General features: G+C 32.8%; 4 protein-coding genes across 6 annotated transcripts; all 4 read right to left on the reverse strand.

The window, feature by feature from the left end:
* Nucleotides 1-505: 505 nt before the first annotated feature.
* On the reverse strand, nt 506-4876 carry LOC110611823 (E3 ubiquitin-protein ligase KEG). Of its 2 annotated transcripts, none has more exons than XM_043954507.1 (6): nt 4662-4876; nt 4465-4545; nt 2931-3301; nt 2758-2849; nt 2190-2663; nt 506-1682 (listed from the first exon to the last, which is right to left on the reverse strand). In XM_043954507.1, exons 3-6 carry the CDS (start codon nt 3294-3296, stop codon nt 719-721), a joined length of 1896 nt encoding a protein of 631 aa, XP_043810442.1. In that variant the 5' UTR covers nt 3297-3301; nt 4465-4545; nt 4662-4876; the 3' UTR covers nt 506-718. The 2 variants fall into 2 exon arrangements, with proteins under 2 accessions (XP_043810442.1, XP_021608021.1); XM_021752329.2 differs by lacking the exon at nt 4662-4876 and adding an exon at nt 4207-4279 and having other exon boundaries at nt 4465-4655.
* Nucleotides 4877-6487: 1611 nt separating this feature from the next.
* LOC110610353 (ATP synthase subunit b', chloroplastic) lies at nt 6488-7477 on the reverse strand. The gene has a single exon (XM_021750232.2). The coding sequence runs from the start codon at nt 7460-7462 to the stop codon at nt 6596-6598; it is 867 nt and encodes a 288-aa protein (XP_021605924.1). The 5' UTR covers nt 7463-7477; the 3' UTR covers nt 6488-6595.
* A 603-nt stretch (nt 7478-8080) lies between these two features.
* LOC110612284 lies at nt 8081-11422 on the reverse strand. 2 transcript variants are annotated; one of them, XM_021753026.2, is made up of 5 exons: nt 10770-11422; nt 10584-10683; nt 10275-10374; nt 9526-9614; nt 8081-8827 (listed from the first exon to the last, which is right to left on the reverse strand). In XM_021753026.2, the coding sequence occupies exons 1-5, from the start codon at nt 10951-10953 to the stop codon at nt 8509-8511; spliced, it is 792 nt and encodes a 263-aa protein (XP_021608718.1). In that variant the 5' UTR covers nt 10954-11422; the 3' UTR covers nt 8081-8508. The 2 variants fall into 2 exon arrangements, with proteins under 2 accessions (XP_021608718.1, XP_021608719.1); XM_021753027.2 differs by having other exon boundaries at nt 8082-8818; nt 10770-11420.
* A 593-nt stretch (nt 11423-12015) lies between these two features.
* LOC110612197 (UDP-N-acetylglucosamine transporter UGNT1) lies at nt 12016-16901 on the reverse strand. The gene is made up of 10 exons (XM_021752903.2): nt 16575-16901; nt 15531-15607; nt 14745-14906; nt 14513-14646; nt 13937-14067; nt 13772-13816; nt 13534-13631; nt 12943-13050; nt 12602-12658; nt 12016-12502 (listed from the first exon to the last, which is right to left on the reverse strand). Exons 1-10 carry the CDS (start codon nt 16744-16746, stop codon nt 12428-12430), a joined length of 1059 nt encoding a protein of 352 aa, XP_021608595.1. The 5' UTR covers nt 16747-16901; the 3' UTR covers nt 12016-12427.
* Between the last annotated feature and the right edge of the window lie 3172 nt (nt 16902-20073).

Below are 20073 nucleotides of genomic sequence, written 5' to 3' on the forward strand. Positions count from 1 at the left end.
CATGAGCTTTATCTTCTTCCTTTTCACTTCCCGTCTGGTGGTTAAGAGTCTGAAATTGAAACTCGGGTTGCAGAAACTCGAACAAGACTAATGCATGGAGAAGAAGCTCATGGCATGAAAGAGTTAAGTGAGGAGTTAGAGGAGGAGAAGCAGGCAATTCAAGAGATGTCTTTTGCATCGCTGGAACTAAGGCAGGAAGGGACAAAAAAAAAGAATTTGGAGAAATGCCTGATAGTATTCTGCAGTTTAACGAGTCAGAATTGGCGGTGGTTAAGCTAGAAATTCAGCATAATTTGAGCATCAGAGGAAAGCTGATGCTGAGTTGCTGACAGAAGTTAAGCTCGATTGTCTGTTCGTCAAGAAGAACATAATTCGAGGACTACTCAAACAAGTCTTCAGATTCCGTGTATGTGAGCATAATGTTGTTGGATAGCTTCAGCTCTTATTTATTTACTCTGTCCTTTAATCATCTTCTCAACAAAAAAAAAAAAAAAAGAGCAGGCTGTTGAGTGAAATAGATTCATATATTTAAAAGCAAAGGCTATGCACATACATACAAGTAACTCCACACTATACTTGTCAACTGCCAAGCATGCAGAATGTGAAGGACTAATTTAAGTGTAGAACCAGCTCCCACCACAATTTAGCAGAAACAGTTAGCCAAATGCCTTACATTAGCATAATTAGCTACCAGATAGAAACTTGCAAGGAAGCTTAATTACCGGGCAGAACCAGCGCTAACACCGAGGATATTTGCCACAGATGGCGGAAACCATACTTGGTTGCTGCTATTGCCACTACTCTGGCCATCCACACGTTGACCATCATTTAGCGGCACGCTGCTATGTAGCTTCTTCGCTTTCGACCTTCCCATTTTCTTCCCCGCTAAAACTCCTACTTTTATAGCAGTGAAGACGCCCACTGCAATCAGAAGTGGTCTTACACCCCAGTGAAAGTCTTCAAGATGTTGATATTTTTTAACCATTCCAGGGCAAGTTTTGAAAGAAACTACTTCCACTTCAGCTGGATCAGCCAAGGAAGTGCTACATTCATCTCCAAAAGTTAATCTTCCTGGGAACTTGACAATGAGGCATCCATTTGGTAGAATCTGCCAAATCTTCCCGGTTGCCCAGGCCCCTAGCCTCTTACGAGGCCATTCAAAACGAGGGCTGAGAACATTAGCTTTCAACCTAACAAATTGACCCACAAAAAAGGATTCTGCCATCTGAAGTTCAGAAGAATCGCCTTTCCAAAAGGTTTCCAATCCTATAAATCCGACAGCCACACTTCCATCACGATCGATGGAATGAAGCAAACCCACTGGTGAGTGCTTTTTGTCATCCTCCTTCAAGCGTACCCAATCACCAGCTGCCAAGCCAAAAGTGACCCGCTCCAGAGTTGAAATGGGAACTCTTAATGGGTCATGGATACCGTGTATTCTCACCAAAACAAAACCATCTTGATCTGTATCACGTTCTAGGCCCACTACTATCGCTTCTGGGACATCCATATTTTTCGACTTGCATGCATTTGGCGGCTTTCTGGACCGCACCATGTCTCCCACTTGCAGATGATCCTTCAAAAGAAACCACTCCGAATAACCATTGCCGCTTGATTTGTCGGAGGTTGTTACACTCCCAAGTCCTGTCCAGCCTCCATCACAATAAATTGCATTATGCGAGCTGCAAATTATGGCGCAATAGATGATAAATGATGTGTGCACAACAGAAAATAGAACCTTCCCCTTTACTCCACTAACCAGAACAGCAGGCAAGAACCATACACTTCTAAGGACACGTTTAGCACGAAAAATTTAAGGAAAATAAGAAAATATTAAAAGAAAAACGTCCAAGATTTCTCTTCACGAGTATGTCATGAGAAATACACTGCAACAATGGGAGTGTATGCATGGCCATGGTGATGCAATCTGTACCAAATACCAACAGAATTGATTATATGGATTAAGCAGGAAAAATAACAGACTGATATCATACTATGGATAAGAGGAACGAATGCAAGCAGCAATTGGTACCTATAAGAAAGTATTGAAGACCTAGTTTACTGTTTAATAAAGATAACTATCTAGCATGCCAACAAATGAAAGGCCGAAATGACCTGAAAGTGTTAAATACCAAAAGGCAACCAGCACATATCTGAGAGTTGAGGAAAAGAAATACACAGAAGACTACCTTTTAAAAACATGTAAAATGTCTGTCATCAAGGGTCGATTTCTGAAGTCATAGTCAAAACAACCATGAAGGACATTTTCAACTGAAGGAGGGAGGCCTTCTGGAATGAGTGGTTTCTCTTGTTTCCTAACAACTGAGTCATAAATTTCTTCAACTCCTCTCCCACACCAAGGCTGAACACCAGTCAAAATCTCCAGAATGCTGCATGCAAATCCCCATGAGTCAGCCTCCAAGGATAATGGACCCCTTACTTCGGGCTGCCATTGTTCTGGAGCCATATAGTTTGGGGTTCCAAGCTTGGGAGACACATCTGGGCTTGGCAATGGAATTCCAAGCAGTAGGTAAGGAATACCAACTTCTCCAAGAATTGCTTGACCATTTTTGTCAAGAAGGAAATTGGAAGGTTTAAGGTTAAGAACTCGGATTCCTTTCGCATGCAATTCTAAAATTCCCTGAGCCAACTGAATCCCATACCTGCAAGATGCAAACTTCTGCAAATATTTAGGATTTCAACCTTAAGCCTCAAGAAGAAGAAGAAGAAGAAGAGGAAGGATGTGATGCACGGCACCTCAAAACATCAGCTAATGATAGCTTCCCTCCTTTAATGCGAGCCATTTTGTCACCAATTGATCCCTCATAGAACTTCATAACAATGCATATCTGCAATGGAATATGAAGATAATTTCTCCAATAGATAACAGTAAGATGAAAAACGCATACAAATATTGTGACCTCACTCACCTTGCCTGTTATAATTGAAAATCCATACAGAAAACACACACCATCTATTCCTCTACACTTCAAAAATAAATTGTCAAACTTATCCAACAAAGCCTTTACATTTTCCTCCTGCACTGGTTGTAACATCTTGACAGCCACTTCATGGTACTCATCATAGTCTTCGGTCATTTGGTGATGAGTGGCTAACCAGAGATCACCGAAAGGACCCCTCCCAATTCTGTGTCTGAGTTTCAATTTTGCCGGGTCAATCCAAGGAGTTGAGTGGTTTGATGAGGCTACAGCAGTTATAAGGTGTTCAGAATCACCTTCAAAAAGCTCATACTCAAAAGGTGGATGGGGTTGAGCAGCAACAACTTTTCCAGCCATTACTTCTATGGAAAAAAAAAATCAATTAAATAGATCAAATCACAAATAACACCAAGCTGACCATTAATATCATGTAGGGATATATTTCACAAAGTTAAAGTATAGCAACTAGGGAGAGAATAAGGAACTTAATGACATACGTAGACATAGAGATGAAGACAAACCAATATCTTCCTCCACTAGAACATACCAAACTATGATTTTAAGCAGGAATTCAGAGCTTAAGTCAAGGAACTGCCTTGCTAACTCTGAAGGTTAGAGCTGTTTAATATATCAACGACCATAGTTAAAAGTTCAATACTTTTGCAGACAAAATTATGTACCATTAATCAGTGACGGACCCAATAGGCAGCAGGCAGGGGCTGTCACCCCTGAAATTTTAATTTTTAAATAGAATTTGATTAAATATGAGTTTATTATTAATATACTTCTGTGTTTAGTCCCCTCATTCTTAAAAAAAAAAATTTAGGAAGTTTATGTTTTTATTAGTTTAACTAAATAAAAATTTAATGAATTTAAATTTAATAAATTGGAATTATATTTTATTAAATCTAGTTAGTTAAATTATAACTAATTTAGCATAATTATTTTGAATTTAAACTAATTAAACCTATACTTTGCTACTACTAAATATAAATATTGCGTCCGTGTCACTGCCATCAATAGCAAAGATTCAAATGTGGGAGGGACTACTATGGCTATGCACATATTTATTCTGAAGTAAACTTGAAGTAATCCCCTCAAACTAAAACTGTGAAAAATAATCCACTTCAACTAAAACTATGAGTGTAAAAGAAGCTCAACTTAACTATAAAAATCAACGCAACCATATCTAAAATGTGAAACAAGAAGCAGATTTAAAACGGAATCATTAAGTTTCGTTTATAAGCTAATAATCCCGGATTCCCACCCACAATCTGGAGCTTAGTACAACAGTCATCAGAATATTGAGATAAAATTTATCAACAGCCAAATTTGGTATTCTAAAAAAAGACAGAAAAGGAGAAATATTTATTATTTGAATAACCTATAAGCAAGCAACAAGTAAATAAATAAACAAAGCCATAGAGAAACTGGAGCCAATTCTATATTCCCTAGTTCCAGGAAGGGAAAGGATTAATTCTTTTTCTCTTAAACAATATTAAAAGAAGAAGAAAGAAATACTTACAGAAACAGTGGACGAGCAAAACAGAGAAAGAAATTGAAAGTCTCTTAGTCTGTAATATCGATTAACGATATAAAATTAAAGCTGAAAAGAGACCAAAACGTAAGTTAACATCAGAGAAGATGGGTTAGAATTAGCAGTACGTTTGGATTAAAGAAGAGAGAGAGAGAGCGAGAGAGAGAGAGAGAGAGAGAGCGCACAGCAAGGGAAGTTGAAGAAGAAAGTGTCTGTTTTTGGAATTTGAAGGAATCCCAATCAGAGAGAGAGACAGACACTCGGGTATCATCAATGGATGGGCCCCATTTTTTACAATTTGTTTAATCAGAAATGCATATTTCATTAAGATGAAATTAGACTACAAACACCCGGACTCGTGAAAATTAAATAAAAAACCTTGAACTAAAAATCAAGTTGAAAAGAAATATTTGAATTTTTCTAATGATTAGAGTTTAATATTTATCTTAAAAAAAAATTAAGCCTAATCAGAAAAAAGACTGCCTTAATGGAACCATCATTGTACCGTAAAATTTCTCCATGGAAACATGGAGAGTTTGCGATTCGGAAGCTATAGAGACTCAAATGAGGGTTGGACAAGCTGCGAATCAGACGGCCAAATGTCATGCTATGACTTTTAGATACCGCTTTATATAAAACTGAATCGAAAATTTTAAAATAAAGCGAAAAATTGTGAAATTATTTTGATATTCTTTAATTGAATGATATTAGAATTATTTTTATAAGCATGAAAAAAGCTATAAATATTTTACAATTAAATGATTAGAATGAAAAGTAAACTTTAATACTTGAAAATAATATTGTTTAACAGAGAGTTATGAATTTATTAATCCAAAAGAAAGGATTATACTTTTTGCATGAGAAGTTATAGTAATTTAATAATTAAAAATTCTTCACGATTATTTTATATTTCTACTAACATGGGTCATTAATATATTTAAATTATTAATAATAATTTAAACTCTCACGACGTCGACGAGTATACAGTGGCAAGAAGACCTCCGACGAGCCTCCACATTGAAATCCCCCAATCCACGCTCTTCTCCTCCATCATGCCATCCTGCTCTGCTACCTCTTTCTCTCTCGAGTATTATTAGGTGCCTCCTCTTCTTTGCCCGACTCTCCGCCTACCTCGCCAATCTCTCAGCCTGCGAATCTCATCTCTTATGGCAAACTGCTACACCTCCCCTTTCAAGCATCATCTGTCGACGGTGGCATGACTTGTAATAGAGCATCATTGGCATCGCACTCGTGCATCGAGTCTCTTAGATTTGGTCATTCAATTTTGTCTTTGGCAGATTTTAGGTTGCCCATTTTTGATTTATTGTGTATAAATAGGAAGATTTATTGAATGAGGGATTAAAAAAAATGCTCCGAGTATGCATTTGGAAAAGTTGAGATCTACCTTCAAATAACTGATTAATCGAACAGGAATATTTTGAATAATCTCAAATTTAATAAAAAAAATTAATTGAAATTAGCTGTTATATTTGATATTAGAGTTATTTTATGTCACAAAATTATGTGAAATGGAAAAGAGTTGGATATGAAACGAAATGGAGACGTCCAAGTTATCAATAAAACACAATAATAGAGAGTCTGGTCTTGATTGAATAATTAATCAACACAAAAAATAAATAAATTTCAATTTTAAACCAATTGACATTGGCTATATAAATATTTATTTTACCATAAAAAAGGTATAATTTAACTTGATAAAAAGTTTAACCTATTAAACTAAATTAAAACTTTTAAATTAGTTTAAATAAAAAATTGAAAATTAATTGATATCATTAACTTTGAAAACTTACTATAAAAATTCCCCAACTTCCTTAATCATCATAAACCCATTTTTGTAAACAACAAAACTGAATTGCAAATTCAATCAACTGAAATCTAAAATCAAGACAATGAAAAGGAATTGCTTCGAAATCATATCATTCACAACCCCAATTATGAAAATCATCCATGAAAATTCTAATTTCCCAAAAAAGAAAAAAAAAAAAAAAAAAAAAAGAAGAAACTTTTAGGATCATTACATTACCCATCAATGTATTCTAAGGCATATAAACACAAATATTATAATTTCAAAGCTTCAGAAAATAGCAAAAATATAAATTTATTGTGCAGGAAGAACCTTCTTCACAATCTCATCACTGAGAGCAGCAATCTGTGAATCAAGTGATTTGATAGTTTCCTCTTTCTGCTTCTCCAAATTTCCCAATGCTTCTTGCAATTCTGCCTCTATTTTCTTCTTTTCAGCTGCAAGTTTCTCTTCCAATTCAGCCTGCGTCTCCTTCTTCATCTTGTTAAGCGCTGCCGATATCTCCGCCCTTGCAGCCCGCATAACCGCCGCAGCTTGCTCTTCCAGCTGCTTAACCTCCGCTGAAGTGTCCTTGACGCTACCTAGCTTCTCCTTGATCGCGGCGTCTCTCTCATCCATGAATTTACCAAGAGGAGAGAAGTAGAGTTTGTCGAGGGTGACCATGAGGATCAAGAACTGGACCATCATGATTGGGAGGGTTAAGTCGAAGTCGAAGAGAGCAGCTTTCTCAATTTCTTCGGCAAGAGAAGGTGGAGCAAAGGTGAAGGAGGTAGCTGCAATGAGGGAGAGGGATTTGAGGGTGGAAGAAGAGAGGGAATGGAGTTGGGTTTTGTTGATTTTGGGGAGTTTGATTGGGAGGGAGATTTGGGGGATATGGAGTTTGGGTCTGGTGGTGGTGGTGGAGGTGGTGGAGATGAGGGGTTTGGAGGAGGCCATGATCGCGGTGGCCATGGCTGGTGAATTGGAAAATGGAGATTTGGTGAGGATGATACTGAAAACTGAGTGAATTATGAAGGAGAGACTGTGTGTGGAAGTGGGCGAAGAGGCTATCTCATTTCTTCGCCACACAAATTGCTGAGGTTTGGAATGGACACAAAAATCTTGAGGAAGGACTGTTCGCACGTGCATACGTGCGTGTATTCGCCTGGGTTCTTCGCCCATCTACATTTTCAATTTAAAAAATGTAAATGGCTAGATTTAATTTAACTTTGTATTTATTAGAATATTCAATTTAATTAATTTTCAATTTTTTCCCTAAATTAACTCAAATGTTTAAATTAAAGCTCAATTTATCTTAAAAATTTTAACATGCAAAAACTAATATTAAACAACTAGAAAATTCAAAAATTATAAAATAAATTAAACTTCTTATAATAATCTTGATTTCTTTAAGTAAATCTTTTACCTTTTATCTTTTATGTTGAAATAATTTTGATTTTAAAAATATCGTTTTATTCCATTTATGAAGCCAAAACTATTATTTCTGCATTAAAAAGAATTTTGACATTAAAAAATAAAAATACTGTAAAAAGATGAAATTTTTTTTAGTAATTTTCTGAAGTGCCTAGCTATTTAATATTATTTTTAAAAAAATAAAATAAATTACTTTTTATATTTAAATATATCAAAATTAATGCATATATTTCTTTATTTTTAAAAATTTAACAGTTTAATCTTTGTATTGTAAATTTATCAAATTGAAAATTGCTCCGTCAAAATAATTCTTTTCTAGTTTGATAAAGATAAAATACATGTGGTCAATTATTTATTTTTTAAAAATCTAAAAATATAAGTGTTAGTTTTGATATAATCCGATTAGTAATTATATATATATTTAAGGTAGTTTTGGTCATTTCAAAAGATAATTAACAGAAAATTAAATGGATGGATATCTCATACGGAATCAAAATATAGGAATTAAGCTATTGAATTTAAAAATAAAAACACATATGTGTTAATTTTGATATAAGTGACTACCATCTCTTCCTTCAACATGAATGAGTAAATAAGTTTTTCTCCCCACCAGAAATGTTCAAAAGCTCGGGTAATCATTGCCAGCAATTGTTAGCTGATATTCTTGATATTAAACAATGCTGATCTGTGATCAAAATTTTCACATCATTGGCTACTCAGCATGTTGAATATGCATCATCTAGAATGACACTTATGTTTGCTCTCCATGAATAAAATGCTTTTCAGCTTCATCCCTATTTCTCTCTCCATTCAATCCTCTGAGGATGATTACTATCACCACAAAACTTTATGATTTTTCTAAATCCACTAGACAAACGACATGCAGGTCTAGAGGGAGACCCCTTTAAACTCCTTTCCTTGCGTTGCAGCCTGGAGCATGAGAACAACCGTTGTAGTAAACCGGCCCACTTGGATTCTTTATGTTTTTCAGAAATCTGATATGTAGCATCAAAATTGCCCAACTCCCTATTCTCTATGCTGTGACTACTCTCTTCCTTATCATCTTGTTCTTTGTCTTCCCGGATATTTAAACGTGATAATGAGCTGCAATTACTAATTACATCATCTAAGGTTTCAGGAGATGAGTAGATAGACAAAAGCACAGAATAATGCAGCTAGAGTTTAGGGTTTATGCATACATTAAAAAGGAAAAAACACTTGCTTTTTAAAGCATCATATGGTAATGTATGGGTCAGAATTCAGAAGCACTTCAATGGAAATTTAGAATGGAGTACTGACAATGTAGCCAAAAAATAACAGTTTATGAGGGCTGAGAATTCTTTCGTCATTAGACATGTAATTCAAAAGGATCCAATCAGCAAGTTATATTTGATCTGAATAGTACTAACTAAACTTCAATCCCAAAATAGTTGGAGTTAGCTGTATGGATCTATCTTTGCCATTCAGCCCTACTTGAGAGCAGTTGTGCATTTGACATGAAGCATATTAGAAATGAAATTGCCTATATTTAAGCTATGATGCACTTTCCACAATCTGGACCCTGAATTTTCACAATTTTGTCGTAATGCAACACTTGGAACACATCTCATTTTAGATGATGTTCTGGCCATTCTAATTCAGGGTATTACATAAACCCAGTTACACCAAACTAATCTGTATGTGAATTGAAGCAGATGTGTTTGTAACTGAATGGAGATGGTGAAACAGTGATGATTAGACAGAGAACAGAGAGAATACAGTGATGATTACTTAAATCAAATAAATAGTATAGGCTATATGGAGAGACTTACATCTTATGTTGTTCCAGACCAGGAGTCTGTTTCTTTGATCCCTTCTTCTTGAAGGTATAGCTGTTTGAGATGTGCCGTATAAAATGAAGCTGCATAAATAGAAGTAATTAAAAAGCAACCATTAGCATTAATAAGAAGCTAAAGTATTGAACAAATGAATTCTACAACCATTTTCTTCAATTTTTGCAGTATGAACAAAAACCAAACTGATCTCTTGTCCACGAGAAACTTCAAAGAAGCTAAAAGCCATTACTGAAGTCATTGGTTACAGTGAACCACAGACATTCACCAGAAACTAAGTCTATACTATAGTGAAGCAAAATTCAAGTAGGCCTGTCTCTGGCAAAACCAGTGCCAACCCCCAATGGACACATCGTGGAATGGTGACCACCATTATTTTTAGTTATTTATTCTTTTATACTGTTGAAGAATGGTTTCACCCTCATTGGGTTGGAAGAAATCAAATGAAGCACAAAGATAATTAAAATGATATTGGAATCCAAGGCATTCTACTGGAAGCAACATCCTGTTAAAGGCAATGCAATTGTCAGTTTTATGAAAGCAGAGGGATAACAGTTCTATCTGTCTAATTCTATCCTATACAGTTACATGAATGCACTAATTTTGCATACAGCTATTTTCTTCTGCAACTCCGTAACAGACATTTGAGAATCCAATAAAAACTTCATTTCCATGTACGGATGGTAAAAAAATCCTTTTAACAATACAGGAGTAATACAGCCACATACTTGATCACCATCCTTGATGCCATAGTGTTTGATGTAGTCAGTTCCTGTAACTAGCTTCTGACCTTCATACGTTAAGCAGAAATGGCTCCACACATGAGGCCTTCACGAACCACGTCCACACAAAATATCAATGTTAAACAAGCGGAAATTAAATTCCTATAGATTCTGTTATATCTAGGGAACCCAGGAATTCAAAGGAAAATAGGACCTCAAGATTTTTTTCCCCTTTTTCTCTATGTTCCGGGAAAAGAACCTTCTCAAGGAATCCAGACAGAACACAAGTTTAAAAAAAAAATGCAATGCACATACCATGAGATCTTGCCAGTTCCCTTCTGTGGCATATCATTAAAAAAAGCTTCCACCGCTTGTCTCAGTTCTGCAATGGAGGCTGACTTCATAACTTCAATATCTGTGAGAACAAAACCTCCAATGAATGTCAAAATCTAAGCCATTTCACCGTAATTTCTCAGCAACCAAAACAGAGAATAGAATTACCGAAACATGAGCCATCCAATTTGAGAACAGTGAGCTTGATGGGCTCCTCAGGGAGCATAGCATAAGAAAAGTTGCTGTTGCGAGAACGCCCATCGATTATCATAAGTGGAGAAAATGCCAATGAATTAGACCGCCGAGGACCGAGATAACCATCGACGTCGATTCTCATATCAAGAAGGCTCATGGCCAATTGTGGTTAAGCTCGTTAATGGAGGAGTCGGTTCCGCTCTATAAAAGGTACATCCACTAGGAAAAAGATTCGTAGAAGAAAGCGATACGCATCTGCAAACAAGGTGAATTGCGAGGGTTAGGGTTACGCTTTATGTGTATGGAGCTTGTGTCGGGCGAGATTCGATCGAGCAAGATGGAGAATCTGGAATTGCTTGTTTATGGAGGCATGAAGAAGGTGGCAGTTGGGTTTGCACTGTCAACTAGTAACGGTTTTTTTCCCTGACTAACATCATTTATGAAGCGAAAGCGCGCCCTTTTTTTTACCATCATTTTCTCATCTCTGTTCTGTTAAAGGTAAGTAATACGATTTCTCTAAAATAAACCGACTCATTGTAAGACTAAGCGACGGTTTGTTTGTTAAAAATAATTATAATTAAAAAACTTTTTATAAAAATTATTTTTTTAAAAAAATATTTTATATTAAAAATATTTTTTGTAAAATAATTTATTTTTATTATTTAATTATAATTTAAAAAATAAAATATATTAAAAATTTTATATATAGATATATTAATAAGAGCGTCAAACAGTAGAAAATTATTTAGCTTGTCCAACTAAAAAAATTTTTTTTGTGAAACATACAAAACCTAAATTCAAACTCTCACTCCCAATTTTCTTAACAAAATTAAGTTTGCAAATGCAATAATGTAAAATGGTCCATACACGGTATGATTTCAGATCAAAATCAATGATTTTAATAGGTAAAATAAATAATTTTTTTAAGAAAATATTACGATTCAGTTTCCATTCCTGAACTATTGATATGGATCCAAACCAGATCATGTACTTGTAGTTGCATAATTTTTCCAAAACATAAACCATGTCTATACTCATAGTTTATCAGTCTTTCTGGTCAATATTGATTGTTGTAACCAAATGAAAACAAAAAAATAAAACACCCTTTATTTTTATATATTTAATTTCCCTTCTTCTATGCAATGTATGTAATCTAGTATAAGGAAAGTTGAGGAAGATAAATAAACAAATAGAATGAATTATGTGTAAAACAAGGACCTAGGATTAAGGGCTATGAAGGATATTGTCATTCGAATTTCGTCAGTTATACATCAGATTGCATGTATTGAGGCATCAGAAGGGAGGGGATTGTAAGAATCGCTCACACTGTAATTTGTAGGAAGTTCTTCTAACAAATATACGCTTTCTATAAAATTTCTGCATCTATTGTGTTTGAATGGTGAAAAAAATTAGCACAAATCGTCATTGTAGTGACGCTGGAGGTTGCGAAGGCAACCAAAAGCAGGCTTGTTTAAGAGGTAGGATCAGCAACTTCGATTGAGCATAAATCTCGTTGATGCGAGTTAATCTCTTCCAAGAACCCATACCATTACGACAGACGAGGAAGTCTGAGAATTAGTGCAGCTACTCTCAACCTCCAGTTACGTAATGTTGCCATATCGTCTGAGGTATTACCTCCCTATGAGCTTATAATATGCATACAAACCAGAGCCAAGAAAACCAAGAAATTGTCCAATAACATTGAACTGTAAAGCAAGTAAATAAATATTATATCAGAGAGGGGATGTAGAGATTGATAAAAGTATATTAGTAAGGTATGTGAAGAAGAGAAAGGATATACTCACAATGTCAAAAGGAAGCCCACCAAAAATCATCCAGCCAAGTCCAATGGTAAAGAAGTCCTACAACAAAATACTCAAGAAAACTGAAAACCATATATGGAAATGACTAGGCAAGAATATAATGATACAACTGCAAAAACCGGTATTGTCAACCAAAGTACTTCAGTTTATTAGCTTGCAGCCCTTATGCAACTATGTACAGAAATTTTCATAAACTTCACTAATGGCATGGCTTTGGTGCATATGAGTGTAGCAGATTTATTGTTTTGAATAGCACCAAAATGGCTTTAAAGAAAAGAATGGTTCTGCATTAAATCAGTAGACTAAATAGTCAGTAAACAAACCTTCAGGTTACCACAAATCGTCTGTGTGAGTGCTGAATTCAGAGTAGTGTTCAGAAATATACTGTAATTCAAGAAGAATGCTAGTGTGCAGGAAAGAAGGAGCACGGCCTGGCAAAGGAAAAAGAAATACAAGTCAAATCTGCTGCATGATGGGTTCAGTGTATTTAGAAACACAGTAACAAGGAAACAACAGAACAAAGATGACTTGTGCCTAGAAAGATTAGTGTTGAATACACCCAAACTCAATATACTAAAAACACTTCCAACATAAAATATTGAATAAATGCTAGAATGAAATTGCAGTCAGTTGTAGAAATAAATATATCAACTGATCTCCGGTTCTCAAATGTTCCATTGCTAATTAATTCAGGAGTCAAAGGCACATTTTTTTCCTGGTTTAGATCTAGATACAGATAAAATTACATATACATACAAAGAGGAGTCAACTGAAAGGCATATGATGGAAAAACTTCATTCAAGCAAAATGCGAGTGAAGTGAACTAACCATAGAGCAGCTCTATAAGCATTATCAATTACAAGAAGTAGATCACAACGAAGAAAAGAGGTACTTCTATAGCTAGAAGATCATACCAAGAAACCAAGGGAAAACAGAAGGGGGAAATTGATTGTCATCTCCAATTCACCACGAAAAAATGTCCACAACAGCAAAACCGGTCCACATATAATTCCTACCATAGGAAAAGAAACAAGAAGAGTTATTCAGGCAAAGAATACAAAATCTGAGAGGGCATACAAAGAAATTTGAAATGTATTAATTCAGGCAAACATTAGAATATTCCTAATGCATGATTCAGTTTGGATATGTTACCGTTGCACCACATAAGGCCAAAGCTATTAAGGCCACTGGATTTCCCTGTAGAAAGGAATAGATTAGCACAGAACAAAATGATTTTGAGATCATAAATACGAGTTCTCCAAAGAAATTTCAAAAGGTGGCGGAAATGAAGTTAAGAGAAAAAGCTGAAAGTTCTACCAATGCGGCTTATAGTTGCAAGATATATTGCTGTCGTAATGTTGGCCAAGAAGACAACAGCATAGCCATAGAAGTCAAATGACAAGTCACGAGCTCCCGCAATAAATGCACCAAGAAGAATCACTCCAACACTGATAACATTCTTAATTTATTCAGTTCAATGAAGCAATCAGACACATTACAATAAAACCATGACTATTTTGACAAAGGAAGTCGTTTGACTTTCTAGGGAACTGTCAAATAGAGATTATTCCTAGGAATCCAAAGGAACTTCTGAAACAAAACGAGATATTTAGTCTATATTAGACAGCAGCATTCATTGTGATATAATTTCTACATAGTCCAATCTAATCTGTGATTTCAAGTTGCATAAGATTTGTTGTATTCCTTCCCGGATCCATTTCTAACCTTTTCCCCAGGAAACACCCACACAAGCAAACTGTTGCCCTCCAGGCAGATTTTACAGTGCCAAGCAACATCATTCTGACGCATGCATGATATTATTGTCTCTTATGTTGTAATTGCCAAGGAAAAAATATATACTGAGAAAATCAGCAGCAAAAAAAAAGCATTTACCTTCCAACAATAGGAATTGTATACCTCTGCCCTGCCAGAAAGTACTCCATAATCATTGTAAATGCCACTGTAGTTCGCCTTAGAGTGGTGTACATGGGAACGTTTACACCACGAACAGACTCCATTGTAACTAGCTTTCAAGGAGAAAATGGAAGAACAGGTAGACATTAGTTACAAGCAAAAAAAAAGGTCTTCGGAAGAAAATTATTCAACATTATACAGAGAGATGTACCATGTAAAGCAAATAGGCAACTGAAAGCGGAAGGGTGTGCATCAATGTCTCAAATGATACAAAAGTAGTGTTGCTATCAGAAATAGGTAAAGATTCACCAGCAATGAAAGAGATGATCTTCCAGCGTCTCAATGCGTATAGAAATGAGGTTGAACTAATCATCTACAAGAAACAAATTGAGCGTGTAAAATTATATATCAAAAGAAGAGGGGGTTGGGGGGGGAAAGGGAGGGTTGAAGACATGAAAACCATGTAAATGATATCATAATTTATCATCTACAAGAAACAAATTGAATGTGTAAATACAGTTTTTCAAGAAAAGACATAAAAGATATCTTCATTACACATCAAAATAATTGAAGAAATTGTTATGAGCAGTGAGCACAACGAACTGGAAATTTCCAAAGCTTAACCTACATTGCTTTGAGTCATTTGGGCAAATTAATAATTCTAATCTTCAAAATGGGATATCCTTATCCAATTATACTCTAGAGTTATAATCCCCATCTTGCACTATAGTTCTCTCTTTCAAGTAAAATTAGCTTCTGATAAAAAAAATAAAGTAAAATTAGCTTCATTTATTTGAAATGGGAAAGCAGATGTATGCAACAATGCTATTTGCAGAAAAGTGACCATGGAGGACACAGGCATGACATATTACTTTAAGACATTAATTGGTCTCCAAAATAAGTGGGTAAAAAATATAGAAATAGAATAAAAGTGGCACATGATGATGGCACTAATTGCATCATATTTAGTTATTAAAGACTAAACAATAAAGATCACCTGAAATAGTGTTATCACGTTTGCACTAGGGAAGTTATAAGAAGAAAGAGCTGCTTTATTGAACATTACCAAAAGCACTGCAAACAGATGGAAAACTTATAAGTGGCCAAACCAACTGCTGTAATAAAAACCAAAAGAGTCATACTAATTCTAGTGTCATTACCAGATGAGCTGAAAAAGCAACCCATAGTGCAAACTATCATTACAAAGAGCAGAAGGATAGGAAGTAGGTAGAATAGAAGAAATTTCATAGCATATTCCATTGACAGACACATCTTAATTTCAGGAGCACCTACATTTTTTAAGACCTATACTTCATCGACATCTAAGATTGATGTCTTTAGGACAGGTAAATATTTCTCCTGCAATAGCATTGCAAATGAGTCTCTATTCCTAATTCATTCTTTCCCTCGAAAGTTCAGAACGACTATATGTTTTTGTACTCAAACGTCCATTTTCGAGCGGAATGTAAGGCAAAAACAAAAAAAGACGACCTTATATTCATAGATGTCAAGTTGAAAGTTAAATTGTACGATTCTTCAAAATAATAACAGAATAAGGAAGCAAAAATAAATAAAATTTGGGAGCTCACACTATAACTTCACGAGACCCAATAGAAAAAGATGCCAGATAGTAATGCCTTGGAATCTAAATGAGCACCGCTAATCAATTCACAACCTTAACGCTAGATCATTTCCAAAATTAGAGCTAGTGTCTCGTCCAAATCACATGTCAACAAAACTCAAATCCAAAATTTTGCAGAATCTAATAACGTTATCCTGCTCTACAAACAAAAACCAATAAAAAAAACCGTATCCTTAACCTAGATCATTTACAAAATTAGAACTGTTGCATCATGCAAATTACATGTCAACCAAACTGAAATCCAGAAATGAGCAAAATCTAATAATATTATCCCTGCTCTACAACGAAAACCAATCAATTAAGAAAGTTAATTGAAGAAAATCGATTTTGAGTAACTGATAAAACAGATAATGAGAAATTTTCTTGAATTATGGAGCTAAATGGATATAAAGCAGGTACCAGCACAAGACATGTAAGAAATAGCAGCATAGGCTCCTCGCTTGGTCATGGCGGATCCTCTAAAAATCTTTTCATCGCCTCCTCTGATGAGCCGCTCCTTCTCCTTCTCTTCGCCGCTTGGTGAAATGGACACTGGAAGTACGGAATTGTTGAACGGATTAGAAGACGCCATTGGAGATGTCTCTCACCTCTCTTCGAGGTTCTGTATTTTAAAAAGCGAAATCAAACATCGTTTTTATGGTCAACTCTCCCAGGTGAGTTGCGTAACTCGGAACTCGGATCAGGAGCGAGCACAGCTCGAGTTATCACGCCAGTAAGCAAGCAGTAGCCATTCCCCCATCTATTATTTACAAATAACTACTCTCTAAAAATATAGATTTTTTGTTGGGAAAATTACAAAAACGTCCGATTTTTTCATTTTTTCGCTCATAACCTCTTAATACCATTTATGTCAAAATAATATTTTTAATATTATATCATTAATAAATAACATTAATTTTTAAATATTATCATAAAAATAATATAAAAATTATATTATAAAATACTAATTTAACATATTAAATCAGATACACTAATATAAAAATAAATAAAATTATATAATATTTTTATATTTTTTAATTAATAATATATTTTATTTATTCTATTAATATTTTTTATTATATCAAAATTTATTAAAAATTTATCTTCATTTATTAACAGGATATTATATATATTATTTTAATATAAATTAAATTATAAATTTAAAACAAAATAAGTTAATTTTTTGATTTTTTTTCTTAAATCTTTCTGCCACCATCCTTTTTAAGATTTTAATAACGTTTAAAATATATTTCTATCTAATAAACATCAAACACACAAAATTCAATAAAAACATTAAAAAAATTATAATTTCTCAAAAAAATAGTTTAATTTAAATAAAAATCATACATATTTTTGTGATTTTAAATTAAAACTAGACAGTTTCTTTTAAATTCAATTAAAATTGGCTCAATATTAATTGATTTTATATGATCCAAATCAATATTCTATCTTAAAATTAAAAAAGAATAATCATTTTATAAAATCAAGAATTGACTTGAAATTAAACACAAATAAGAACTAATTCATGAATGTTAAACAATCAAAGAATTTCTCTGATAAATAATTTAAAATTATCATAATCTATATTATTTAAAATATATATACAATTATTTTAAACATGTATAAAATTTCAAAGTATTAAAAATAAATTATAATATAATATATGTGATGTAAATATAATTAAAATTGCTAAAGAAATATAATGGTATACTATTAACAAGCATTATAAATCAAAATAATCAATTCTTAGTAATGATAATGATAATGGGATGGCCATAAGAAAATCCTGAATTTTACTTTTTTATTCAAATGTGTAATTTATTTTATTTTTTATCAATTATTAACCTACAATATAATATTTAACAATTTTATATATCTTAATGTGTTATTATTGACATTCACATATAAAATCTACAAAATATCTAATTAAATAAAATATATATTTTATTTTTAAAGCTAAAAAAATCTACGAAAATAAAGTTATAATTCAATAATTCAAACGATTTATTCTATATCGTGTTTGACTTTAAATAAATTAGGGATAAATTTTTATCCGATAAAAATTTAATAATAATATGATTTTTTAAAAATTAGAATAAAACTATTCACAAATTATATAAATGGATAATTTCTAAATACGTATTATATCTCATTATTTAATAATTTATTTTAAATTTTGTATTAATTTAAATATCGAAAATTTTACCCACCAAATCATTCGGTATTTTTATTATTTTGTAAATCTACTGCTTTAAAGAAGGGTTGAAGCAGCATTATTGATACCATACGTGGGCAACGAAAATTTTTCATTATTAAGTTAATACCTTAGTGGAAGTATTAAATATATTAAATTTAAATATTTAATAAATTAATTTAAAATAATATAATAATATAATATTATAAATATGTATTGGATTGTACCGGTTATTAAATAATAGTAAGATAATTTAAAATTAAAATTGATAGAATACAAATATATATTTTTATATTCAAAATTGTAGAATTTGTAATTTGTAATACAATAATTTTTGCTAATTTGCTGGTAATAATTGATAGAAATTAAATTAAATTTGAGTTGGAAATGGTTCAAAATAAAATGGTAACCTGTTGAAGCGAGTCACGACTCGCGCGAATACGAGCGAAACTGGTGTCGTCCCGTTCGGCTGCGGTCAATTCAATAAGACCCGCTTTGACCCATTCCTCTTATTTTCTTTCATACATTTCAAATGCCGCCTTTTAAATGCTTTGTTAAATAAATTAAATTACCATTATGAAAAAAATATATGAATATGTTATTATTATTAAATAAATTTATATTTTTAATGATTTATTAAAACATCACCTAGTTTAAATTAAAATAAAGTAGCGTTTGAATGTAATTAAAATAAAGCAATATATAATTTTTTTTATATTAAAACAAAATTAATAAAATAAAAATAAATAGAAATAAAAATGTATAGTATCATCCTAAAATAAAATATAAAGTTTTAAACTACCTATAAACTCAATAAATGAAAATAAATAAATTTTAAGCTAATTATATTTTTTAAATTATATAATTATAATTTATTATGAAAATTTTATAAAAATTTTAAAAAATAAATTAAAATGAAATTTAAAAAATTTTATTATACGGGAGGACAATTATTGATATATTTATATAAATTTAATAGCGATGGGTGAATTTATGAGTAAATTAAGTTGTAAATGGATAATAACAAGTTACAAAAACTTTAGTGATATTAAAATTAAAATTTATAGACTTTTATGGTATAAATTGAAATAGAGAGATATTACTATAATATATATATATATATATATATATATAATAAAATTCAATTGCAATTTGCAATAGTATATGAATAGTATTAATTTTATTTTGTGAATGTTTATTTTTATTTTACGCTTTTCTTTTAAGATATATTCTCTTTCAATGGTTTTTTTTATTGCTTTTTTATGCAGTATGTGAAGTTGTGCTTATACTTTTTGTGTGATTTTATTCTGCAGTTCCACTAGTATGATTTTTTTGTCTTTTCAATACTTATAATCATTAGCTTCTTATTTGCATGCCAGCGTATTCCCACCCTCATAAAACCATATCGTCTCCTTATGAGATGTGACGGTGCATATTTGCGTTGTTGATTTATCCCTCAAAAAAGAATATTATAAAAAGAAAGATCTCTCTCAAAGAGAAAGACCTAAAAGAGAAAAGTTTTACTAAAGTAAAATCTGAAAGAGCAAACCACTAAGGTGAGACCGGAAGGATAGTCTATCAGACATTTCAAAATGAAAACTACTAAGATTCAACCTTTCGAAAAAATAAAACCACCAAGATTCAACGTTCCAAAAAAAAACACTATAATTTAGTTTTTCATATTTAAAAAGTTATAATTTATTCTCTATCATTAGAATTATAATT

This window comes from Manihot esculenta, chromosome 3 (assembly GCF_001659605.2).
Source record: "Manihot esculenta cultivar AM560-2 chromosome 3, M.esculenta_v8, whole genome shotgun sequence".
Lineage (NCBI taxonomy): Eukaryota > Viridiplantae > Streptophyta > Magnoliopsida > Malpighiales > Euphorbiaceae > Manihot > Manihot esculenta.